The sequence below is a fragment of the Mobula birostris genome, chromosome 8 (assembly GCF_030028105.1).
Source record: "Mobula birostris isolate sMobBir1 chromosome 8, sMobBir1.hap1, whole genome shotgun sequence".
NCBI lineage: Eukaryota > Metazoa > Chordata > Chondrichthyes > Myliobatiformes > Myliobatidae > Mobula > Mobula birostris.
In genome coordinates, this window is record NC_092377.1 from 23,051,731 (window position 1) to 23,078,807 (window position 27,077).

The window sequence follows — 27,077 nt, forward strand, 5'->3', positions numbered from 1 at the left end:
CCTCATCAGAATATCAGCAACTTAAAAGTCCTTCGTATTATCACTTCAGAGGACCTGAACAAAAGAAAGTATTAAATACATAAGCAATAAATATCAAGAACATGAGATGAAGAGACCTTGAAAGTGAGTCCCTTGGTTGTGGGAACAGTTCAGTGACAAGTGAAGTTGAGTGAAGTTATCCCCCCTTGATGGTTGAGGTGTAATAACTGTTCCTGAACCTCATGATGTGGGCCCTGAGGCTCCTCTACATTCTTCCTGATGGCAGCAGCAAGAAGAGAGCATCACCTGAATGTTGAGAGATCTTGATGATGGATGCTTTTTTCGTGACAGCACTCCTTGTAGATGCGCTCAATGGTGGGGCAGCCTTTACCCGTGATGGACTGGGCTTTATCCACTACTTTTTGTAGGATTTTCCACTCAAGGGCATTGGTGAATCCATACGAGGCTATGGTGCAACCAGTCAATATAATTTTCATCAGACATCTATGAAAGTTTGTCAAAATGTTAGGTGTCATGCCAAATCTTCACAAACTTTTAAGGAAATAGGGAAGCTGCTGTACTTTCTTGGTCATTGCACTTGCATGCTGGGCCCAGGGCAGGGTCCTCTGAAATGATAACACTGGGGAATTTAAAGTTGCTGACTCTTTCCACCTCTGATCGCCCAAGAGACTAGCTCATGGACCTCCAGTTTTCTCTTCCTGAAGTCAATCAGCTTCTTGGTCTTGCTGACATTGTGCGAGAGGTTGCTGGTGTGGCACCACTTGGAAAAAGTTTTGATCTACCTCTTGTATGCTGATTCATCACCACCTTTGATATGGCTTACAAGAGTGGTGTTGGCAGCAAACTGAAATATGACATTGGAGCTGTGCTTGTCCGCACAATGATAGGGGTAAAGCAAGTCGAGCAGGGGGCTAAGCACACAGCCTTGTAGTGCACCTGTGCTGATGGAGATCATTGGTATTTGCACAGTTTGTTGTTTTTGCACATTGGTTGTTTGTCCTCCTGTTGGATGCAGTCTTTCATTGATTCCATTGTGGTTTTTGGATTTATTGTGTATGCCCACAAGAAAAAAGTCTCAGGTTTGTATATGGTGACATATATGTACCTTGCTAATAAATTTACTTGTACTTTGAAATATGGGACAACCCTCTGTTGAGGAACTGGGTGACCCATATCTTAATCCTGATCCATGGGTACCCTGTGTTTTTTCCAGACACACGAGGTACTGCTCACACCAGTAAACCCTGGAAGCCTGGAGAACAGACACATGGAACCATGCACTACAATTACAAAAAAAGATTGACTACAGCCAGTAAAAGAAGAATACAGGGACAGGTTTCTGCACAAGGAGCTGCTACAGCTTCCCCAGTACAAACCTCATCAGGTTTTTGGACCTCTGACTATTCAGAGTTTTTAGGCAGTACGCACACACCTTTAGCTGATGCTGAAATTATGAAGTGGCTAATTTAGAATGCCAGGAGGTTACAGGCCTTCTGGGCCATTCATACTCGCCAACATATTCAGAAATTCCTTTTAATGCTTTTTCTCATTGCCTTGGTACCAACTCCACACAAGTGTGGAAATCCATATCAAATATCAATTTATTAACAAAAAATGGTGGAGATGGCTGCAGAGGACTTTGTCCTATAATGAGTCAAATGATCAAAAGCCATGGTTTAATAACATCTTTCAAGTTCTGAAGACAATGGCAAGGGAAGACTGGGATCCCTTTGTCCAACTCCACCTGCCTGTGCTGGTGATGCCTCCCTCCCCGATGCATTGAAAAACTTCTATGCTCGTTTTGAGGTGGGAAAATGACATGGTGGCAAGGAAGACCACCACTCCTCCAAATGACCAGGTGCTGTGTCCTACTGTGGCCAATGTGAGGAGAACCCTGTGCAAGGTCAACCCACGGAAGGCTGCTGGACCAGACAATATTCCTGGCAGTGCTTGGAGGATGTGCAGACCAGCTAGCAGAGATTCTCACTGACATCTTCAACATCTCCCTGAGCAGCACCGTCATTCCTACGTGCTTCAAGGCCGCCACCATTGTCCCCGTGCCAAAAAAGTCTTCAGTGTCCTGCCTCAACGACTACCGTCCCATCGCACTCACATCCATCATCATGAAGTGTTTCGAGAGACTTGTCATGAGGCACATCAAGAGCCTGCTGCCCCCCTCAGTGGACTCCCTGCAGTTCGCATACTGTCCCAACCGTTCAACAGACAACACCATTGCTACCACCCTCCACCTGGCCCTAACCCACCTGGACAAAAAGAAAAGACACGTACATTCAAATGCTGTTCATAGACTTCAGTTCAGCATTCAGCACAATCACTCCTCAGAAGCTGATTGGAAAGCTGAGCCTACTGGGCCTGAACACCTCCCTCTGCAACTGGATCCTAGACTTCCTGACTGGGAGACCTCAGTCAGTCTGGATTGGAGGCAGCATCTCCAACACCATCATACTGAGCACAGGGGACCCTCCAGGGCTGAGTGCTCAGTCCACTGCTGTTCACTCTGCTGACCCACGACTGTGCTGCAACACACAGCTGGAATCACATCATCAAGTTCGCCGATGACACGACCGTGGTGGGTCTCATCAGCAAGAACGATGAGTTAGCATACAGAGGAGGTGCAGTGGCTAATGGACTGGTGCAGAGCCAACAACTTGTCTCTGAATGTGAAGGAGGACATGGAGTGACCACTCTCCGCTGAACATTGACGACTCCTCCGTAGAGATTGTTAATAGCACCAAATTTCTTGGCGTTCACCTGGTGGAGAATCTCACCTGGTCCTTCAACACCAGCTCCATAGCAAAGAAAGCCCAGCAGCGTCTCTACTTTCTGCGAAGGCTGAGAAAAGTCCATCCCCCACCACCCATCCTCACCACATTCTACAGAGGTTGTATTGAGAGCATCCTGAGCAGCTGCATCACTGCCTGGTTCGGAAATTGCACCACCTTGGATCGCAAGACCCTGCAGCCGATAGTGAGGTCAGCTGAGAAGGTCATTGGGGTCTCTCTTCCTACCATTACAGACATTTACACCACATGTTGCATCCATAAAGCAAACAGCATTATGAAAGACTCCACACACCCCTCATACAAGCTCTTCTCCCTCCTGCCATCTGGCAAAATGCACGGAAGCATTTGGGCTCTCATGCCCAGACTATGTAACAGTTTCTTCCCCCAAGCCTCAATACCCAGAGCCTGGACTGACACCAACCTACTGCCCTCTACTGTACCTATTGTCTTATTATTTATTGTAATGCCTGCATTGTTTTGTGCACTTTATGCAGTCCTGGGTAGGTCTGTAGTCTAGTTTCTGTTGTTTTTACACAGTTCAGTGTAGTTTTTGTGGTGTTTCATGTAGCACCATGGTCCTGAAAAACATTCTCATTTTTACTGTGTACTGTACCAGCAGCTATTATTGAAATGACAATAAAAAGTGACTTGACTTGACATGGAAACACCCATACTATGTGTAGAGCCATCATTGTCATCAGTGCTCACTTATAGTCAAGTATGACTCTTGTCCTGGTGGTTGATCTGGTCACTGGTGGGCCCTGAGGTGACTGAAGTAGCTGATCCATGATCCTCAAGCCCTATTGCAGTGTTGGCAGGTGTGGGTCGTTGAAGTGGTGGTGGATGTAGCTGGTTGGGCCTTTCCCAGTCCCTCCTTGCATTGAAGCTGCTTAGTCTCAGCAGCACAGTGGAAGTATTCATCAAGCTGTGCAGCCCCTCTTAGAAAGTCCTTTCCAGCTTTTCCTATCCTGTGCTAATTTCTCCCATCCATTCAGGTTGATGTGGCACTTACTCAAGTAGGTCTTGATATCAGAATTGGGTTTATTATCACCAGCATGTGTCGTGAAATTTATTAACAGCAGCAGCAGTTCAATGCAATACATAATACAGAAAAAGAAAAAAATAATAATGATCAATCAATTACAGAATACGTATATTGAATAAATTAAAAATTATGCAAAAACAGAAATAATATATATTAAATTGAGGTAGTGTTCAAGGGTTCAATGTCCATTTAGGAATTGGATGACGGGAAGAAGCTGTTTCTGAATCGCTGAGTGTGTGCCTTCGGGCTGCTGTACCTCCTGCCTGATGTTAACAGTGAGAAAAGGGCATGCCCTGGGTGTAGGGGATCATGGGTGCTGACATTGTTAGGGTATTGGTAATCACCACATAGACAGCAACCACCATCAGATTTAGGGACTATATGGAGGCAAAGCCCAGGGCCTATTCAAACTGAGTACAATGTCAAATAAGCCCTAATTGGCAAACTTGGGCTTTGCGGTCGCCAGCTTTTCTGGGTCCAGTCCATCCACGTGGGCATGGACTGGTGGGCCAGTTATGGAAATGTGGTGCTCGACCTCATGTTTTGTGACTGTAGTAGAGAATGTGGACTTGGTGAGGTATGGGAATTCACCCAGCAGTCAAGTAAACTCTTATGTGGTGCAATGGCTTAACAGAGTCATGGAAACATAAGAACATCAGAAATGGGAGCAGGAATAGGCCATCTGGCCCATCAAGCCTGCTCCCCCATTCAATAAGATATGACTGATCTGGCCATGGATTAATCTCCACTTACCTGCCTTTTTCACCATAACTCCTAACTCCCCTACCTCTGATGCATTGGCACTGTTGAAGCTTCATAGCATTCGCACCACAGGCCTGGTGCTGTCTGTTTTGCAGCCACATGTGTCCCTATGTTGGGGCTTTGCTGACTGACTTTATTGAGGCAGGGAAAGGAGGAGGAATTGTGCATCTCTGCCTTGCTGAGTGGAGATGATCAGTCATTTTAGCAAGCTCCTTATAGTCCATCATGGTGAGGGCTTTGTGAACTTGATCAGGCCTTTGCTGCATGAAGAGTTCTTCAAAAATAAAAGAAGAGTGGTGATTTCCCAGGAGAGACGGCATGTTGTCCATTAACTCTGATGGCTTAAATTGCTGAGGCCAGGCAAGGAGAGCAACTGTTTGGTGTGCTCAGACTCCGATAGTCCAGAAGTCTGTCAAAGGAGAGTTTTCAGTGATCGGTATTTATCGTGTTCAGGTGGTGTTCGAAAAGATTCACCATTCTCACAGCCGTAGAGTTGCTGAGTGACGCTACCACATAGTTAACAATAGCAAATGTTTCTGCGATTTCTCGCAGTACGAATTGGGCCTTGGCCTTTATGAACCAAGCAATTTTGCTTCTAAAACTCCAGCAGATCCAAAGTGACTGCATTGGCTGACATGTTCAATAACTTTCAAATCGTCTTAGAGCATCAGGCTCACGAATGTAGGTTTTTGCAAACAAAACGATGTGAGGCGTTTTATGTTTCAGAACAGCCATGAACTCATTTATTATACTCAAAGTACAAAAGTTCAAAGTAAAATTTATTATAGAGTACATACATGTCACCACATGCATCCAAAAACTGAACACATTCCCCCTTGAACCTCTCTCATTCAATCCATACCCTCTGGTTTCAGACATTTCATCCTTGAAATTCATAATCCAATCACAAATAAGAGAAAATCTGCAGATGTTGGAAATCCAAGCCACACACACGCACTCACTCACTGCTGGCAGAACTCAGCAGGCCGGACAGCATCTGTGGAAAAAAGTACAATTGATGTTTCGGCTGAGCCCCTTTAGCAGGACTGAATTCATAATCCACATGTTTTTCATCAAATTAAAATGAGAAATTATTTTCCTTTAATTGCTATGGCTGAATATTGATAGATTTGAAGTGTGCAAAGCAGAAAAGCATTCCTTGAAAGGGACAATAATATAAAAAGGAAAGAATTTTACATATTTTTCTTAAAGAATTGAAAAAGTTATGATGCATCTTTGATCATAAGGACTTTGGCTGCAAAACAAAATCATTGATGCATTTACCATAATTACATTGTGGAAATGAAATGCAGCAAAATGTCTGTCATTTCTTCAGAACAATGCTTTTGCTTCACTTCCTGACATTTTGACAAGTAACAATGTGTCAATTCTCCTCTGAAGTCAGTGGAACAAAGATATAATTTTCAAGGTTTATGTAACATTTTGAGATGGAACAACATGGATGAGAAACAAGGTACCAAAGACAGTGTGAAATCTGATGCTTCAGGGCATTTTATTTCATGGAATGGTTACACTCCATTTCTCTCCATTTAAAAAAAATTCCCAACTGAAATGCTTGCATTCAACTGCTTTATAATGCAACCTGACAACAAATTAAACTGTCATCCTGTCTAGTGAGCAATGGGGTGAAACAAGGTTGTGTCCTGGCACCGACCCCCTTGGAATCATCTTCTCCAGGCTCCTCCACTATGCTATCGCAGACTGCACTGAAGGCATCTCCCTTCACATAAGAGCTGTTGGCAAGCAGTTCATCGATGCTTGCTTGCGCTCCAAGGCCAACATTAGGACAGCCCTCATCCACGAGATGCTGTTTGCAGATGATGCAGCATTGACATCACACACTGAAGGCAGATTCCAACAACGGATTAACCGCTTTGCCCATGCCTGCAAGGAGTTTGGGTTAACCATCTGTCTGAAGAAGATAAACATCATAGCCCAGGGTGCAGAAATTCCATTGACTATTGCTCTCTTGCTGCAGTCGACTCCTTCATATATCTGGGGTCCACCATCACCAGCTCCCTGTCCCTTGAAGCAGAGGTGAACAGTAGGATAGCCAAAGCTGCAGCTGTCATGTCCAGACTGAATAAGAGTGTGGAACAACAGACAGCTGACAAAGAAGACCAAGCTGCGTGTGCATCAGGCATGTGTGCCCAGCACACTCCTCTATGCCAGCGAGGCTTGGACACCATACAATAGCCAAGAGAAGAGGCTAAGCTCGTCCCACCTACACTGCCTCAGGCACATCTTACCCATCCCCTGACAATACAGAATCACCAACACAGGGGTTCTGCAGTAGGCTAACAGCTCCAGCATCCACTCACTAGTCAGTCACAGACACCTCAGATGGTTGGGCCATGTCAAACAGAGACCAGGAATGCATTCCCAAGGACATGCTGCATGGTGAGTTGAGTGAGGGTTACTGGCCACAGGGAAGACCATACCTCCACTACAAGGATATCTGCAAATGCGACATGAAGTTGGCAGACATCGACCTCAACACATGGGAGGAAACAGTTGAAGACAGGACAGCAGGGAGGGCTGCAGTCAAAAGCAGCATTCAATGTGCTAAGATAGCAAGGACCAACATGCTCAACAAGAGAGGCAGAAGAAAAGCCAGAGCTGCATCAGACAGCACCTTCCTCCTTCACCTGCAGCCGCTGTGAAAGAGACAGTCACTCCAGAGTGTAGAGCTACTCCAGAAAGTGCAAATAGCTGTGAGGCTACAACCCCAAGAATCATCAGAAAAAGTGTCACACCATCGTCTTTCAAGATGAACAGATGCCGATGACAACGGGCCCTAATTAAAGGCTAAGTATTGTCCAGGGTTACTTTGATTGGCTGTTATTGCACCATGAGATTATTTTTCTGGCTATTTTTGTGGCAGATATTAGTTTGTCTCACCTTCACCTTTGTAATTTGTATCTCTGACAGTACAAAAGACACTTACTGTACTGCTGTATCAATTCTACAACCTTTCTCATTAGACTTGAACTCAGTTTTGGAGGTGACAATCGTCGCCTCGTACAAGGAAACAGACCTTTATCTTAGTGCAGATAATCCATTTTTCCTTATTTGTCAGTTAAAGGCAGCTTGGAATGACGTACCAAAAAAAAAAAAGTTTTTAAAAGCTCTAAGTTCCGATTAGACAGAAGTTTGCAGTTTAGTTTGTCTATTGCAGGAGAGGAATAAAGAGCAAAGTTGTGTGGCTGCTACAAGAGCTGCGGATGTCTAACAGCAAGAGATTAGTTTATTTTCTATTTGTGCTTTTATTACAATCAACAATCATTTTTGGTCGAACCCACGAACAAGGAGAATATAAGGCACCCTGGACGGAAGAAAAGGTGGGTTTTAGGGATAAAGTTTTTACCATAAGCAACCACACTGGTAAAGATTATAGTTGGCATTTTAAAGTAGAGGAAATTGCTTTTCCCAGTTGAAAATTGTTGCCATTAGAAGGTAAGAATTGCAGTATCACCAATGCAATAGTAAAGATTCCCAGCATTTAGGATAGCCTCTTATACATCCAGAATGCTTGCTAATATCAATGCAGTATCTTTGAAGTGCTGGTAGGGGCTACTCTGCACTGTAACTCATAAATAAAGCTCATAAATTATCCTTTTGACTGTTAAACAGCCCTTGTTAAACATTCTGCAAAATGGAATACAGTACTATCAAAGAACACAATGTGTCATTGAGATAAAACACATTGTGCAAAAGTGAGGCAATGGGATTGGGGTGGCACAGCAGTGTAGAGGGCAGAGTAACACTGTTACAGCACCAATGACTCAGGATCAATTCACACGACTCTCTGTAAGGAGTTCTACATTCTCCCAGTGACTGCACAGTTTCCTCAACGTGCTCCAGTTTCCTCCCACATTCCAAAGACATACAATTGATCACCAGGGTGCAATTGGGCATTGCGGACTTCTTGTCCCGGAGGGGCCTGTTACTGTGCTGTATCTCTAAATGAAATGAAATGAAATGAAATTTTCACGCCACTGGACTGACAGATACTGATCACCTGAAACTACAAGAAGTCTCACAGGTAGATAGGGCAGTTAAGAAAGCTTATGGGGTGTTAGCTTTCATAAGTTGAGGGATAGAGTTTAAGAGTTGCGAGGTAATGATGCAGCTCTATAAAACTCTGGTTAGGCCACAGTTGGAGTACTGTGTCCAGTTCTGGTCACCTCACTATAGGAAGGATGTGGAAGCACTGGAAAGGGTACAGAGGAGATTTACCAGGATGCTGCCTGGTTTAGAGAGTATGCATTATGATTGGAGATTAAGGGAGCTAAGGTTTCTCTCTTTGGAGAGAAGGTTGTTAGAAGGTCAGCTGGATACACTTCTTGCAGTTGTAGTTATCAGGGGCACTGGAGGTCTTCCTGCCTTCCCATATCCTGCAAATGGGGCATTTCACTATTCTGCCTATCATCCCAACTGTCCTGGCTGAGCAGATACAAAGAAGAGGAAAATAAAACTTGAGCTTTTCTTTCCTGTGCTTTCTCTGACTGAAGCCTGTCTTCGCAGAAACCTCGAAGAACTAAATCCTCAAGATCACCACTCTATGTTGACTCAGACGACGGCCGCTGCATTTTCCCCTGCCTTCCTTTAATTTGCTCTTGCTAATCAATTGGAAACGCCGACTGGTTGCTGGTCAAAATTCTTTTTTTTTACCGTACTGTCCCACTGCTGCCTTTTATCCTTGGGCAGTGGACCTGGTTGAAGTCCCCTCCTCTCAAAACTTTCAATGTTCAGATTGGCCATTGGTGAACCAATCCTGTGGCTCCATTGTGCCCAGGTATGGTTCAGAGTCCTCACTTCTGCCTCTGTGGTACGGCGCCAAGTTGCCTTTCCTCTCCCCTGTTTCCTCTGTCCTTCAGGGGTCCAAATAAGTGCTGTCTTGATGATGGAGCTGGCATCTCTTATTACATGCTCAATCCATCTCCAACGTTTCCTCATGATGATTGTGGCCATGTCCTCTTGCTGACACTGAAGGAATAGGACATGGTTGGAGGTCTTTCTTGGCTAGAAAATATGGAGGATCTTCTGGAGGCTTGTGGTGGAATGAGAACAGCTTGGCGAGTTCATTCTCTGCCATACAGCAATACACCAGCATTCTGCCCCGTACAGGCAGCATTCATATGACATAATTTGGAAATGTTCACCTTGAACAAGAAAAAGCCTTAGACATGCACCCCTTCTCAGAATTGAGAAAGAAAGAAAACAAGTTGGTGAAGATAGAAAAAAATTTGGAGAACAAAGGGGTTGAGCAAAGGAAATTTCTGTGATACGATGAAATAATATAGGCTTTGAGGTGCAGTTATACTCCTTTATGTAATATTCAATGGTTGGTATTTGTCTGTCTCGAAGAACAATGGGTAATGATCATCATCATCACAAGCTTGGGTGGAAGTTATGGAGGTCCTGAAATGCCCATTTGTTAAGATCCCCCTCGCGGCCTCACCAATGTAGACCAAAGGAAACATTATGAACTTAAAACATAGAACATAGAACATAAAACATAGAAATCTGCAGCACATTACAGGCACTTCGTGCCATGAAGTTGTGCCGACCAAGTAACCTACTCCAGAAACTGGCTAGAATTTCCCTAGTGCATAGCCCTCTATTCTTCTAAGCTCCATGTACCTATCCAAGAGGCTCTTAAAAGACCCTATTGTATCTGATTCCACCTCTGCCGCTGGCAGTGCAGTCCACGTACCCTCCACTGTGTGTGTGGAAAAACTTACCCCTGACATCTTCTCTATACCAACTTACATGCACCTTAAAACTGTGCCCTCTTGTGCTAACCATTTCAGCCCTGGGAAAAAGCCTCTGACTATCCACACAATCAATGCCTCTCATCATCTTGTACACCTCTATTAGGTCACTTCTTATTCTCCGTCGCTCCAAGGAGAAAAGGCCAAGTTCACTCAACCTATTCTCATAAGGTATGCCCTCCAATCCAGGCAACATCTTTGTAAATCTCCTCTGCATTCTCCCTCTAGTATTCACATCCTTCCTGTAGTGAGATGACCAGAACTGAACACAGTACTCCAAGTGGGGTCTGATCAAGGTCTTCTATAGAGGTTAACATTACCTCACGGCTCTTGAACTCAATCCCACGGTTGATGAATGCCAACACAGCAAGTGCCTTCTTAACAACACTATCACCCTGCGCAGCAGCTTTGAGTGTCCTGTGGACACCGACCCCAAGATCTCTCAGATCCTCCACTCTGCCAAGAATCTTACCATTAATATTATATTCTGTCTTCAAATTTGGCCTACCAAAATGAACCACTTCACATTTGGGTTGAAGTCCATCTGCCACTTCTCAGCCCAGTTCTGCATCCTATCAATGTCCCGCTGTAACATCTGACAACCCTCCAGACTATCCACAACAACCCCAATCTTTGTGTCATCAGAAAACTTACTAACCCACCCTTCTACTTCTTCATCCAGGTCATTTATAAAAATCACAAAGAAGAAGGGTCCGAGAAAAGTTCCTCGCGAACACCGTTGGTCACTTACCTCTATGCAGGATACAAACCACGTACTGTCACCCTTTGCCTTCCGTGGGCAAGCCAATTTTGGATCCACAAGGCAAGGTCTTCTTGGAAGTGAAAATTCAGAAATTGGAGGTGCAAAGGGACTTGGGAGTCCTGTTCCAGGATTCCCTCAAAATTAATTTGCAGGTTGAGTTGGTGACAAGGAAAGCAAGTGCAATGTTAGCATTCATTTTGAGGAGACTAGAATATAAAGGCAAGGATGTAATGCGGAGGCTCTATAAGGCATTGATGAGACCACACTTGGATTATTGTTAACAGTTTTGGGCCCCTTATCTAGGAAAAAAATATGGTGACATTGGAGAAGTTCCAGAAGTTTAATGGGGATGATCTCGGGAATGAAAATGTTAACATAAAAGAAGGGTTTGATGGCTCTGGACCTGTACTCACTGGCGTTTAGATGAATGAGGGAGGGGGGTGGCTCTCATTGAAACCTATCAAATATTGAAGGGTCCAGATAGAGTGGATGTGTAGAGGATGCTTCCTATGGTTGGGGAATCTAGGACTAGAAAGCATTTCCTGAAAATAGAAGGATGTCCCTTTAGCCAGAGGTTGGTGAATCTGTGGAATTCATTGCCACATGCAGCTGTGGAAGCCAGACAAATGGATATACTGTGTTTAAAACAGAGGTTGATAAGTTCTTGATTAGCAGCACATCAAAGATACGAGGAGAAGGCAGAAGAATTGGGCAAGGAGAGATAATAAATCAGTCATGATGGAATTCTGGAGCAGGATGGATGGACTGATTGGCCTAAATTCTGCTCCTATGTCCAATGGTCTTATCACCTTTAAGAGGAGCAAATTATAGTGGCCAGTGTTTCAACCAACCTGCATGTTTTTGAGATGTGGGAGAAACAGGAGCATGCAAAAGAAATTCTCATGATCACAGGGAGAAGGTTTAGACTTCACGAAGACAGTGGCCAAGGTCAAGATTGAAGCCAGACCACTGGCAATGTGAAGCTCTGCCACTGGACTTGCTGAAATGTCATAGCCGGCAGTTCGTCTGAGGTGCTTTTACATTGCCAAAGCAGAGCCTTGAACATTTTGTTGCCTTATTTTGAAACCCTCCATCATTCAGTAAATAATTAATTTTGTCAATTCAGACAGCTTTGCACAAATGGTGAACAGTGTATGGAGATCATTGAAATTTAAATAAATCTTATTATCATTCACCTGGCGTCAGTGGTCACATAACCAGGACTTGTGATGTGCACCAGCTGTTCACATGACCATCCGCCACCTGCTGCCATGGCATCACTTGACCCTGCTCAGGCGGTCTAAACAGGTGTCCTGCAGGCTAGCCGGGAGAGGGAGCACCTTACACCCCTTTGGTAGAGAAGTACACCCACAAATCTTCTTATAGATGGACTGAGATACCTGATACTGTGATTATAGTAGATAGTTTTACATACCTTTAAATCCTTTTTGTGTATCTTCATCAGCTGTACCACGAGCCCAAGTACATGACAACTGCTGACATCCAAGCATTGCATCATTGACTAACATTTCTCTGATGTGGCATCAACATTGGAGACCAATGTTTCGGGAGAGATATCCAGGCTCCTCTAGGAATGCTGCAGTGCATCAGGTGAGTAGAGATAACTTACAAAACAGAATTATGTCAATGTCAGAATTAGATAATTTTAATATTACCTGAACTTTATTTGTATTAATTCTCTTAAGTATTGTAGTAGTCCAACCACGACAACTAAAGTTTTAGGAAAATTCAATCAAATAGTTACACTGAAACTCTTCGATGAAGAAAGGCAAAGGGAACTTAATCCTAAATTTAAACATTACACATAGCTTCAAATAAAGATCAAAGCAAAATTATGACTGGGATGAATCTGAAATACGATATATCAATTGCTAACAGAGTAGAAAAAACATGAAAATAATCATAAATTGAAATATTGCTGTGAGAGATTTAAATGCACTTCAATAGAGCTGCTTTTTTAGGTCTGCATAGTTTGCCGACATAACTACAGCTCAGTATAATATTAGAAAATTACAGATCTATACATTATGATGAGTTATGTCTGCAGAGAAGTACATGCATCAAAGCCTATTTAAGCACTGCTGGTATTTTCCCCTCAGACCACAAATGCAGGACAATTCTGAACCTGTTTTGAAATATGCTGATGATGGGAAACACCTTGGTTTCATTGTGGCTGTTCCTGCAAAATCTGGAACATAAGTTAAAATATAATTGTTCCCTTTCAACATACTGCTTCAAAGCAATCCACTCACCCTCACAAAGGCATATGTCCCTTTACTGTCTTGAACTCAACTATAGTAATGTGGGAGATTCGGTTACAATCCACCTCATTATCGAATATCGAAGGGCCGAGTGGATGGAGAGGATATTTCCTGTAGTGGAAAAATCTAAGACCAGAGGGCACAGCCTCAGAATTGAAGGACATCCCTTTAGAACAGAGATGAGAAGGAATTTCTTTAGCTAGAGGACAGTGATTCTGTGGAATTCATTGCTACAGATGACTGTGGAGGCCAAGTTACAAGTTTAAAGTGGAGATTGATAGGTTCTGGTTAGTCGGGGTGTCAAACATTACAGGGAGAAGGTAAGAGAATGGGGTTGAGAGAGATAATAAATCAGCCATGATGGAATAGTAGAACAGACTCAATGGGCCAAATGGCCTAATTCTGCTCCTGTTTTATGGTCCTATTATGGCCCTTCTTCCTCATCTAACTATCCGTATTGCAGTACCTCTGTAACTGTACAGGTTTCCCTCGCCATCTGAAGGTAGAGCGTTCCTATGAAACGGTTCGTAAACCGGAATGTCGTAAAGTGAAGAAGCAATTACCATTTATTTATATGGGAAAAATTTGTGAGCGTTCGCAGACCCAAAAATAACCTACCAAATCATGCCAAATAGCTCATAAAAGCTAAAATAACAGTAACATATAGTAAAAGCAGGAATGATATGATAAAGACACAGCCTATATAAATTAGAAATGCTTCTCTACAACGATTGCCTCCGTAGCGAAAATCTCACGCAAGCGCTCTTGGCAAAACACGGCGCAGGTGCTCTCGGCAGGAAATCTCACGCAAGCGCTGTTGGCAAAAACACTCCAGTAACCTTTAGGCTATGAAGCTGCCAAATCATACCAAATAACACAAAAATACACAGCTGATATAAAGTAGAAATAATGTGTGTACAGTGTAGTATCACTTACCGGAATTGGGACAGCACCGAGCACACTGATGGTGTGTTAGGTTGAGTCGTCGGAGGCTGGGGTGGTGCAGTGGCCCCCACCCTCCAGGCAGCGACCGATACCGATCCGCGAAGCATGCAGGGGTACAGCCAAAGCCGGGAGGCACACAGCACATCTTTGAGAAAAAAGCTGAAATAAACAAGCTAATTAATTAGGTGCCGCCCGGCACGTAATTAATTAGCATGTTTATTTCAGCTTTTTTCTTAAAGATGTGCTTTGTGCCTCCCGGCTACTGCTGCATTCTCCATGAATCGGTATCTGTCCGCGGCTTGGGTGTTGGGGTGGTGGGACACTGGAGTGTCATCTCATCGTCTTCTGTTTATATTAGGGCAGGCAGCCCATCTTCTCCTATGATTGCCTGCCTCGATGTTGAAGGTCGAGGTTCGTCGTCTGCTGTGGCTAATGTGGAAGGCCTGCTTGACTGCTTGGCATCATGCATTTTTCTATCATACAGTTCTTTGTAAGCACTCAAACCATCTTGCAAATATGCCTTAAACCGACGGACCCTTTCAAAATTAAGTCGTACTTTATCATTGCAGTGAAAATCTCACGCAGTTGCTTCACGTTCAGTTCCTGGACGACTTCACCTTCCGTCTGTTTGCTACTGCATTCGGTTTCAATTGTTATCCTTTCCTCTTCCAATTGCATCAGCTCTTCATCTATCAGTTCTTGGTCATGGGATGCCAAAACCTCTTCAACATCATCTTTGTCAATTTCCACAAGCCAAACTCACTTTGTCCTTACTTCGTTCACCACGATCGAAACGCTTAATTGTGTCTAGTTTTACGCAAAGTGTAACACCCTTACAAGCTCTTTTAGGCACTTCCAATACCTTAGAACTCATCTTGCTAACGGCTGCTCAAAGGCACGTGTTTAAGGACAGCAAGAATGCAGTTCCGAATCCGGGGGAGGAGCGGCTGCTTGGGGCGCGCGCTGCCTTTTATGGGGTGCTGCTTATTGCGCGCTGCTTTTTCCGCGCGCTGCCTTTTTTCGTAACAGTGAAAACACCTTCTGTTAGCGAAAACAGGGAACTAATGTAGGTCTTCCATAACAGTAAGGTTTTGTAAAGCAAACGTTCGAAAAGCAGGGGACTCCTCTAATACAATATCCTACAACACAAGAACAGGATTTTGGTTCATGATGTAGTGCCAAACTAATTAAGCTAATGCATCTAATCCCTATTGTCTGCACATAGTCCATACCCTGCATAGCCAGAACCTTTTCAATGTCTCCATCATGACCCCTAGCAGCATATTCCAGGCATCCAGAAGTCTGTGAGATTAAAAAAATGCCACAACCCTCTCACTTTACATGCATATTAGACATTTCGACCCAGGGAAAAAACACTGGCTCTCTACTCCACCAATGCCCTCACAATTTGATATACTGTTATCAGGTCACCCTTCAGTCTCCGTGACTACAGAGAAAACAACCCTGGTTTGACCAACCTCTCCCTACATCACCTAGCCTCTGATGCAGGCAGCATCTTGGCAAATCTCTTCTGCACACTCTCCATGGCTTCCAAATCCTTCCTATAACAGGGTAACCAGAGCTGCATGCAATACTCGAGATGCTTCCTCACCAGAATGTTAAAAAGCTGCAACATAATATTTGACTCTTGAACTGAGTGCTTCAACGAATAAAGACAAGCATGCCATAGAGTTCTTCTGCCATCTTATTGAGTTGTGCATCACTTTCAGGGAACTATGGACCGGGAGTATAACATCCCACTATACATCTAGCCTTTAAAGATTCTGCCATTGTTTTTCCCTCTGTACTGCCTCGATGTAGTGATGTACTCAATAACTGTCTAGATAACATATATCAAAGCGTTTCACTGCATCTTAATACATGTGACAATAATAAACCAATTACCAAAGCTAAACAGAGTGACAGCCAAAAGCTGATAAGTGCCACATGGTGACAACATTGTCCCAGCTCATCCTCTTGTCGGCTCTTGTATTCTCACTGCAATCTATCATACAATACTAAATTTTCAAGCTCAATTAAAATTTATTTGCAATCCATCAAGACTACTAACAGCATTTTCAGTTTACCAGCTGTCATTTACTTGAGTCTCCCAATGTACAGAAATACTTTGACTTGCAACTGGGCAGATAACATTTGGCGCAAGTTTCTCAATAATAAAATCAAAAAGATAAATAATAATATAAAAAGATACGTCCTATTCCTGATGCAATCTTCAAAACCTCCAGGGCCTGAATGCATCCCAGAATTCCAGGCACTGAAAAAGAAAAATAAGTTTACACTTAATTATTCCTGGAAGAGAGAGACTCACATATACACTCAGTAGTCATTTTACTGAGGAAACCTGTACTCCTGCTCGTTAAATGCAAACACCTAATCAGCCAATCATATGATAGCACCTCAAGACATAAAAACATTCAAACATGATCAAGAGGTTCCGTTGTTGTTCAGACCAAACATCAAAATAGAGAAGAAATGTGATCTAAGTGACTTTGACCATGGAATGATTGTTGGTGCCAGATGGGGTGGTTTGAATATCTCAGAAATTACTGATTTCCTGGGATTTTCATACCTAACAGTCTCCAGAGTTTATAGAGAATAGTGTGATATAACAAGAAACATCCAGTGGGCGGCAGTTCTGAGGGCAAAAGCACCTCATTAATGACAGGTCAGAGGAAAATGACCAGATTAGTTCCAGCGATAACTCATAACCATACATTACAACAGTGGTGTGCAAAAGAGCATCTCTGAATGCTAAACATGTCTAAGCTTGTGGATGCAGTGGATGGGCTACAACAGCAGAAGGCCACACAGGGTTCCACTCCTGTACCTAATGATGTGGCCACTGAGTGTACATGGTTCTTTACAATGTATTCACAGATCTAAAGCGATTACTGCTGATAAGGTATCGTTGAAGTATTTATATGAAACTTGGTAACCAAATTGTTCCAGTTTCACAAAAACTCAGTCATCAAAGTGAAAAAGACCAGATAATATTTTGGTGATTCTAGTCAAAGGAGACATATTGAACAGAGCATTGCCAATAATTTCTCCACTCTTCAAAACTGTTTCTTGGGATCTTTTATCCTTAGCTCAGAGTTCAAAAGCTGGTGTGCCAGCTGAAGGAAAGCACCTCCTACAATGGAGCACTTTCACATTATGTACTTGAAAATTTGATAGGATGCGGCGAGACATATTCTTGACCTGTGTAATCCACATATAAAGATGGAGTTAGGTAAGAAATTACAGATTTGACACAGTAAACATGAAAGAATACCAGTTAAGGATGGTATTTGAGTGGATTTTGATGGGAGATGGTGTTCCTATTTTTGCAGTGAAAGAGCGCACGGATTTGGAGGGCGAGGTTGAAGCCTTGACACATTCCTACACTATAAATTTCTAACATTTTGCACAAGGCACAGTATAGCAAACTTCAGTCACATTTCAGAGTGGTGAAGGATGCTAGGAGGCAGCGAGTGGGAATAAAAGGATAAAAGGCTGCCAGTGACTGGTGGTATTCTGCAGGGGTCAGTGTTGGGGCCACTTCTTTTTATGCTGTATATAAATGATAGATATGATGGAATAGGTGGCTTTATTGCCAAGTTTGCAGATGATACAAAGATTGGTGGAGGGGCAGGTAGTGTTGAGGAAACAGGTAGGATGCAGAAGGACTTGGACAGATTAGGAGAACGGGCATGAAAGTGGCAAATGAAATACTATGTTGAAAACTGCATATTCATACACTTTTGTAGTAGAAATAAATGTGCAGACTATTTTCTAAACAGGGAGAAAGTCCAAAAATCTGAGATGCAGAGGGACTTGGGAGTCCTTGTGCAGAGCACTCTGAAGGTTAACTTGCAGGTTGAGTCGGTGGTGAGGAAGGCAAATGCCATGTTAGCATTGAGTTCAAGCTGTCTAGAATACAAGAGCAAGGATGTGATGCTGAGGCTTTATAAGGTACTGGTGAGGCCTCACCTTAAGTATTGTAAACAGTTTTGGGCCCCTCATCTTAGAAAAGATGTGCTGACTTTGGAGAGGGTCCAGAGGATGATTCCGGAAATGAAAGGGTTATCATTCGAGGAACGTTTGATGGCTCTGGGTCTGTACTCACTGAATTCAGAAGAATGAGGGGGGGATCTCATTGAAACCTTTCGAATATTGAAAGGCCTAGACAGAAGTAGATGTGGAAAGGAGGTTTCCACGGTGGGAGAGTCTATGACAAGAGGGCACAGCCTCAGGATAGAGGGGCGCCCTTTCAAAGCAGAGATGCAGAGAAATTTCTTTAGCCAAAAGGTGGTGATTTTGTGGAATTTGTTGCGACATGCAGCTGTAGAGGCTAGGTTGTTGGGGTATATTTATGGCGGAGATTGATAGGCTCTTGATTGGATATGGCATCAAAGGTTACAGGGAGAAGGCCAGGAACTGGAGTTGATGAGGAGAGAGAAAAAAAAGGATCAGCCGTGATTGAATGGTGGAGCAGACTCGATGGGCCAGATGGCCTAATTATGCTCCTATGTCTTATGGTTTTATAATACATTACTGTGAGGCAGGTGCAACTATCTCCCTAAATCGACCTATTTATTAAAGGCAAATGATTCTACTACCTTGGTAGCTGATCTGATGATATCTAAATCCAGGAAAATACTATTGACAGAGGCATGAAAAATACTACTATGCATGAATGCACAAAACTGTTCTTAGTCACCAAAATAGCCCAGAAAAAAAATTACTCTGATGAGAAAGAGAAGACAATTATAAAACATTAAGTCTTGTATGTAGGATCGGTTGCATTTGACACTCGAGTCACACTTGGCTGATTAACCCTGTGGCTAAAAAAACCCAGCATATACTGACTCAGCGCTGCATTTGTTATGGTGACCTGAGGGTTTCTGTATGTTAAGTACACCTCAGCGAGTAAATGGAATGTGAAGTACACATACTGTACTAAAAGTCAGTACACATTGAACTTTTTACCATTTTTCTGCTTGATAACAACAACAAAGAGATAGTCACGGGAGGCAGAAGAGCAGGGTTTTGCTTTGAGACAGAGAACTGAACCGTCTCTAAAGACTCAGATCTGAATGAAATCACCACAGTTGTCACAATCTTCATAAAAACAGTCGTAGACGAGTGTAGCCCCACAAAAATCATTTGGTCTTCCCCAACCAGAAGCCCTGGATGAAACATGAGATCTGCAATCTGCTGAGGGCCAGATCAGTAGCATTCAGGTCTGGCGACCGAGAAAGATACAAAGATACAGTTAACACAACACTCGGGGTGTCAGAGTGCAGAATTCAATTCCCGCGTCCTCTGTAAGGATGATTAGGCCAGTTTTGAATCATGACTTAAAAGGCCAGAACAGCTTACTCTGCACTGTAGCTCTTAAATAAAAATAAATAAAATAAAGGAATTTAACAAAGACCGGAACTTATCATTGGCCAGTGCAGTTGATTGACTTTTCCCCCTCTTCATCATTGTCACATACAAAAATACTGAGTATTCAGGTATTGTTTTTGACACATTTACGCAGAAAGGAAAGGCAACATGAAAAAGGAGAGCCGAGAGCAATCTTTAAATTAGATGATGGAAGTTTAAATTCTATGTGTTGTCTGAGGATGGGAGTTGGGGAACAGGATTGACTGGAACAAAAAGGGATCCTTCTTGTTATGTACCCCGTAACTGGGTTGCCAAACCAGCAGAAATAGACCACTTAGTTGGAGTCTGGATTACTGGAACTAAGAAAGTTTTATTTAAGAAATAAGTAACACAGTACTCTAATCATAAGGTTATAAATGCAACAGGTTAGCAATGATAAAACACGCACGTACACAGAACTAGGATAATAGGAATCAATCAAGCTCTATCACAGTCTAGGGGTAAAATGATCAGTCTCAAGTGACGCAGAGTTCAGTTCAGCTGAGTACAGTTCGCAGTAATCGCTGTTGTGCCGTTGGGGGGGGAGAGAGAGAGAGAGAGAGAGAGAGAGAGAGAGAGAGAATGCAAATTTCGATTCACAGACCTTTGATGTTCCTCGCAGTTAGCTTTTGGCGCGAGTCCTTTTAATGTCTTCTGAGGTCACCGACTGTGACCCCTCCATTCCGGATACGTTCGTTCTTCTGCAGTGAACCCAGCACCCAGGCAAGGGCGGACACACACACACCAGGTTCCCACCGATCGTACCTTTTCACCCTGTGTGTCTATGGTCGGTCCCATGACCAGACCACCAAACTATCACCAACTTGTGGGGGCACACCGCACTTCCAGGGTCTCGTTATCTCGTGATCTTGTGGTGTCTGTCTTGCCTTAGCGAACCGGTTCCTTTTATCCCCCTGCTGGGGTATCGCCTGTCCATCAAACTTCAAACAGTTCAGGTTCAAAGCAACCGGTCTGTCAATACTCAGAACTGTGTCTCTTTTCGTTAATCTCTCTCATCTCTCATTAACATTTTGAACACTTCTTCCTTTTGTCTTTCTTATCTCTCTCATCAGCATCAATCTTCTGATAACTTGGCCTTTTGTCACATTCTAATGAACGATTTGTACACTATTGATGATATCTCGTCTAAGGTATTAAAATAGTCTTTCAGTATCTCAAGATGTAAAGGTATTTGTCCTAGTGAAGGCAACAAAATTATTCCAACCCAAACTATAAAGATCAGCTTAAATTTTCTGGAGATTGTTACGTACCCTGTAACTGGGTTGCCAAACCAGCAGAAATGGACCACTTAGTTGGAGTCTGGATTACTGGAACTAGGAAAGTTTTATTAAAGAAATAAGTAACACCGTACTCTAAACGTAAGGATATAAATGCAACAGGTTAGCAATGAGTAAACACACATGTACACGGAACTAGGATAATAGGATCAATCAAGCTTTATCGCAGTCTAGGGGTAAAATAATCAGTCACAAGTGACACAGAGTTCAGTTCAGTTTCAGTTCACAGTAATCGCCGTTGTGCCGTTGGGGGGAGAAAGAGAGAGAGAGAGCGAATGAATATGCAAATCGGATTCCAAACAGACCTTCGATATTCCTCGCAGTTAGCTTTCGGGTGAGCCCTTTGTAATGTCTTCTGAGGTCACCGACTGTGACCCCTCCATTTCAGATACGATCGTTCTTCTGCGGTGAACCCAGCACCCAGGCAAGGGTGGACACACACACCGGGTTCCCGCCCGACCGTACCTTTCCACCCTGTGCGTCTATGGCTGGTCCTGCGACCAGACCTCCAAAAACTCCCACCAACTTGTGGGGGCACACCGCTTCCAGGGTCTCGTTACCTCGTGGTGTGTGTTGCCTTAGCGAACCTGTTCCTTTTATCCCCCTGCTGGGGTATCGCCTGTCCATCAAACTTCAAACACTTCGGGTTCAAAGGAACCGGTCTCTGACAATACTCGGAACTGTGTCTCCTTTCAGTAATCTTTCTCGTCTCTCTCTTATTAGCATTTTGAATGTTCCCCCATTGTCCTCTTATCGGCATCAATCTTCTGATAATTTGGTCTGTTGTCACAAGATGCATAATCTTAAAAGAAGAATCTAAAAATCTAACTTTAAAAATCTAACCTGCATCATTAGAGGCATCAGGAATATAAGGGGACTAGGAATTTAAAGTTACTGTAAGATTGGATATCTGTTTCCAGGATTTTAAAAAAATTTTCCTCCAGTCAGATGCAAAATCAAGGAGGAATGATCTTCAATACCTAACAGTAAATTCATGTTGCTTAACTCAACTGTTAATAAAAGACTCACCTACACCCAACACTCCTCCATCTGAAGAATTGGTTACGGTCTCTGCTGGAGGTGGTTTTGGAAAGAGACATCTATAGCAAGGTCCACCATTGTAATTATACACAGTGAGCTGAGAAGCAAAATAAAAATGTAGTTTAAAACATCTTTGAAAAAAACAATTAGTATTTTTAATCCTACTATACCCACAGATGCCCACAACCAATAGACAGTATCGTCACTTTTCCCCACACATTTCTTTCAAGGTGGTGTTCTGTATTCGTTTCCAAGATTGCTCTGAACCTCACTTTCTGTTTGAACAAGTTCTTGGTTTCTCTCTAAAAGAACTGGAGACTCTCCAGTTATTAACAAACATGTAACTCAATAATGGACCCTTGAGATTTGGCACTATTGCAAAATCACTACTAGAAAATTTTAACTGTTCTTCTTTAGTCAAATTACATGGAATTTTTTAAATGAATGTCCTATCTACTCTGGTCATGAAAGCCATATTAAAAACAGAAAACAGAATCTCTAAGCCAGCCAAAGTTATCAAATGATTCCTCTTCAAATACAAGAGTATTTTCAGCAAAAAATAATCAATCTCTTAGTTCTATTACTAAATGTTAACACAGTCAGCAGTGTCCTTAAGGGAAAAAAAAACATGCACTTAAAATACACTGATAACACTGTGATTAAATCCTATATTCTAGATCAGAATGATACAGCAGAGGAAGGCCACTAGCCTGCTACTTTGATATATCCAATTGCTCACACTTCTTTACTTTCTCCATTACCTGGTAATAATTTGTTTTCCTTTCAAATAGTTAACACATTTCCCAAATGATAGTTACAGTTTTACTGTTTCAGACAGAACATTTTATAAGACTAAATATGTAAAAGGAAATTCCCTCATGTCACCATCAGTTGGTGCTACAGTGGCAGAACTGTTAATATGATGCTATTACAGTTCAGGGTATTGGAGTTCAGAGTTAAATTCCAGCGCCGTCCGTGCAGAGTTGTACGTTCTTGTGAACGTGTGGGTTGCCTCCAGGTGAAACAGCTTCTTCCCACATCCAAAGACGTACCAGTTAGAAGGTTAATTGGTCATTGTAAATTGTCCTGTGATGAGGCTAGTGTTAAGTAGATGGGTTGCTCGGCGGCACGGTTCATTGGACTGGAAGGGCCTGATCTGCGCAGAATCTCTAAATAAAATAAATTAATTAAATTGTTCTTCTACAATTAGATCAAATCTAACTCCACTCTTTATTGACCCTTCCAGCATTGGAAATGTCTCCCTTAACCCATTTAAAACTAATTAAGAAACGTTGACCCCCACAATGGTAGCATGAAGTTGTTTGAAATGACTCAAGCTCATCAGTAAACAGCATAGGCAGTGCAATTCTAAAGAAATACTTAGTACTTATATTGCATATTAGTTGTAAATAGGTGTTAAGAGAACAATAATAAAAATCAGGTGTCCCTTTAAATTGATGTATTTCTTGATTTCTTTATCAAATAGAATGCAGAGGAGTGCCACTCCGGTTCTTTTGCAGCTTAGTAACTGACTTATACCACTAGGGAATGCACTGGAGAAATTATTTTTTATTTTTTTTTTAAAATTTACCACTTGACATGAGGAAAAATATAGTCATGGGTGTACAAAATGAACTAACATACAAAGGGTTAAGTTAGTTCAGCAGATGAAACAGAAATTCCACAGTATAGTGCTTATTAATGCCGAATAGGTGGGCCCCATTTTCTGAACATTCGCTTTACGATACCTCGCTGTTACGAAAGACCTACATTTTAGTTACCTGTGTTTGCTAACAGAAGGTGTTTTCACTGTTTTGAGAAAAGGCAGCGCGTACCCGAGCAGCCAAGCTCCTCCGTCGGAACTGCATTCTAGCCACCACTGCTTAAATACGTGCTTTATCTCGATTTATTTTGTGCATCCGTTAGCAAGATGAGTTCTAAGGTATCGAAAAAGCCTAAAAGAGCTCGTAAGGTTGTTACACTTAGCGTAGAACTAGGCATAATTAAGCATTTCAATCGTGGTGAATGAAGTAAAGACATTGTCCGCGTGTTTAACTTGCCTGCATCCACCATTCGCACTTTTATATGCAGAGAGAAAGAATCTTGAAAGCTGCCGATGTTACTGTTGGTTCTGCTCGTAGCAAAGTGGTCTCTCTTAGTCGGCATCCAATAATGGATAAAATGGAAAGTCTATTGCTTGAGTGGATTGATGGGTGTACAAAGTGTGGTGTTCCGTTAAAGGCTGATTTATACTTCTGCGTCAAATGGACGCTGTAACCTACGGAAGTGGCCTACGCGCGTTGTGAACATTTATACTTGCGCATTGGTGTGACTGCGTCACTCTGAAATTCGGGAACGGCACACATGCCCACACACCTGCCCATGCAAGGCTTCATGGTCATGGTAGTCTTTCTCAGGGTAAACAAGTTTAAAGCGAGCGTCTTTTCTCGTAAAAGCAAAATGTGCCCTCCATAATTTCGGAGGTCTGTAAAGCTTTATGGAAAGCATTGCAGCCAGAGTTCCTTCCCTGCTATTGCAGCATAGGAGGAAACGTGATGCTACCAAGCAGACCAATCATAGTTGTTGTGGTCTGCGTTGCTGCGACGTGTAGTTACATTTTGGGAGAGGTGCGCATCAGGCTATGGCGTAGGGATCTGCGTAGGGTTTGCGGCGACGCTGTACCCACAGCGTCGATTTGACGCAGAAGTATAAATTAGCCTTAAGTTTTCTTATACTTAAGGAGAAGTCCGTCAGTCTTTTTAATAAGCTGAAAGAGAAAGCACTGGACAATGGTGGAAATTAAAGGTAGTCACGGATGGTTTGATCGGTTTCTGAGACGAGGGCAGCCTCATAGTTTAACGTTTACCAGAGAGAGTGCTTCAGCTGATACAGCAATAGTGAGTTTGGCTTAGGAGGCTGGGTTTGTGGAAGTTGACGATGATGATGTTCAAATAGTTTTGGCATCCCATGACCAAGAACTGACAGATGAGGAGCTGATGCAATTGCAAGAGGAAAGGATAACAATCAAAACTGAACGCAGTAGCGAACGGCCCGAAAGTGAAGTCGTCCAGGAACTGAACGTGAAGCAATTGCGTGAGATTTTCGCTGTGATTGACAACGCTGCAATGATTGCAGAAAAGTATGACTTTAATTTTGAAAGTGTACGCAGGTTTGCAGGATGTTTTGAGTGCTTACAAAGAACTGTATGATAGAAAAATGCACGAGGCTAAGCAGTCAAGCATACTGTCGTTTTTCAAGCCTTCCACATCAGCCACAGCAGACGAATCTCGACCTTTGACATCGAGGCAGGCAGACAGAGAAGAAGCTGACCTGCCTGCCCTGATGGAAACAGATGATGATGAGATGACACCCCAGTCTCCTCTACCTCCCACCACCCCAACCTCCAACGACTCAGCCTAACACACCATCAGTGTGCTCGCTGTCTTCCTGATTCCGGTAAGTGAAACTACACTGTGCATATATTATTTCTACTTTATATAGGCTGTGTATTTTTATGTGTTATTCGGTATGATTTGTTATTTGGTATGATTTGGCAGCTTCATAACTTAAAGGTTACTGAAGGGAGTGTTTCTGCCAAGAATGCTTGCACCGAGTGTTTCTGCCAAGAAACACTGCGCTAGACAGTGCTGCAATGATTGCAGAAAAGTATTCCTACTTTATATAGGCTGTGTACTTATCATATCATTCCTGGTTTTACTATATGTTACTGTTATTTTAGGTTTTGTGTGTTGTTTGGCATGATTTTCTAAGTTTTTTTTGGGTCTGGGAACACTCACAAAATTTTTCCCATATTAATAAATGGTAATTGCTTATTCACTTTACAGCATTCCGGCTTACAAACCATTCCACAGGAACGCTCTACCTTCAGATAGCGGGGGAAACCTGCATTTTCACAGAACGAAATAGTTCAGAGCTATAAATTCTCAGAATCATTCAATGAATCTTGTTATGAGACACGAGTTTTAGCCTCTTGAACTGCTACCTTGCCTAATATGGTTTGAGAATTGTGCCAAATACAAAATTGGTGTGGCAGCTTGTCCAGGCAGCTGTGAATCCAGGTCAAAACTAAAATCTTTCTCAGCTGGAAAAAATGCTCCAGATATTTTCTATTAGGCAGTTAAATTTCAAAGGTTTCAAAAGTACATTTGATGTCAGAGAAATGTATACAATATACATCCTGAAGTGCTTTTTCTTCACAACCATCCACGAAAACAGAAGAGTGTCCCCAAAGAATAAATGACAGTTAAATGTTAGAACCCCAAAGCACCCCCCCCAACTTCCCTCCCTCACGTAAGCAGCAACAAAGCAACAATGGCTGATTGGCACGAAGCAAAGAGTGGAAATAAAGGGAGCTTTTTCTGACAGACTGTCGGTGACTAGTGATGTTCCACTGGGATCTGTGTTGGGTCTTTTTACGTTAAATCTCAATGACTTGATTGATGGAATTGTTGACTTTTTTGCAAATTTTACAAACGTCATTAAAATAGAGAGGCAAGTAGTTTTGAGGAAATAGAGAGGTTACAGGACTAGGACAGATTAGGAGAATATGCAAAGAAATAGCAGACGGAATAGTGTCGGGAAGTGTATGGTCATGCAATTTGGTAGAAGAAATGAAATAGTTGACCTTTTCTAAATGGAGAGAAAATACAAAAAAAAGCAGTGTAAGGGGACTTGGGAGTCCTTGTGCAGGATTCCCTAAAGGTTAACTTGCAGGTCGAATCTTGTGAAGAAGGCAAATGCAATGTTAGCATTCATTTCAAGAGGACTAGAATATAAAAGCAAGGATGTAATGTTGAAACCTTATAAAGCATTGGTGAGGCCTCACTTGGAGTATTGTGAGCATGTTTGGGACCCTTATCGCAGAAAGGATGTCTTGAAACTGGAG

General features: G+C 42.7%; 1 protein-coding gene across 1 annotated transcript in view; it reads right to left on the reverse strand.

Moving 5' to 3' along the window:
* Positions 1–1,229: 1,229 nt before the first annotated feature.
* The window catches only part of LOC140201988 (adenylyltransferase and sulfurtransferase MOCS3-like), a 47,010-nt gene continuing 21,162 nt past the window's right edge, over positions 1,230–27,077 (reverse strand). Inside the window, exons 7-9 of the mRNA XM_072266854.1 lie at positions 22,160–22,268; positions 16,612–16,674; positions 1,230–1,252 (exon numbers count right to left, since the gene is read on the reverse strand). Of these exons, the coding sequence (XP_072122955.1) occupies positions 1,230–1,252; positions 16,612–16,674; positions 22,160–22,268 (195 nt within the window). The remainder of the gene's footprint in view (positions 1,253–16,611; positions 16,675–22,159; positions 22,269–27,077) is intronic.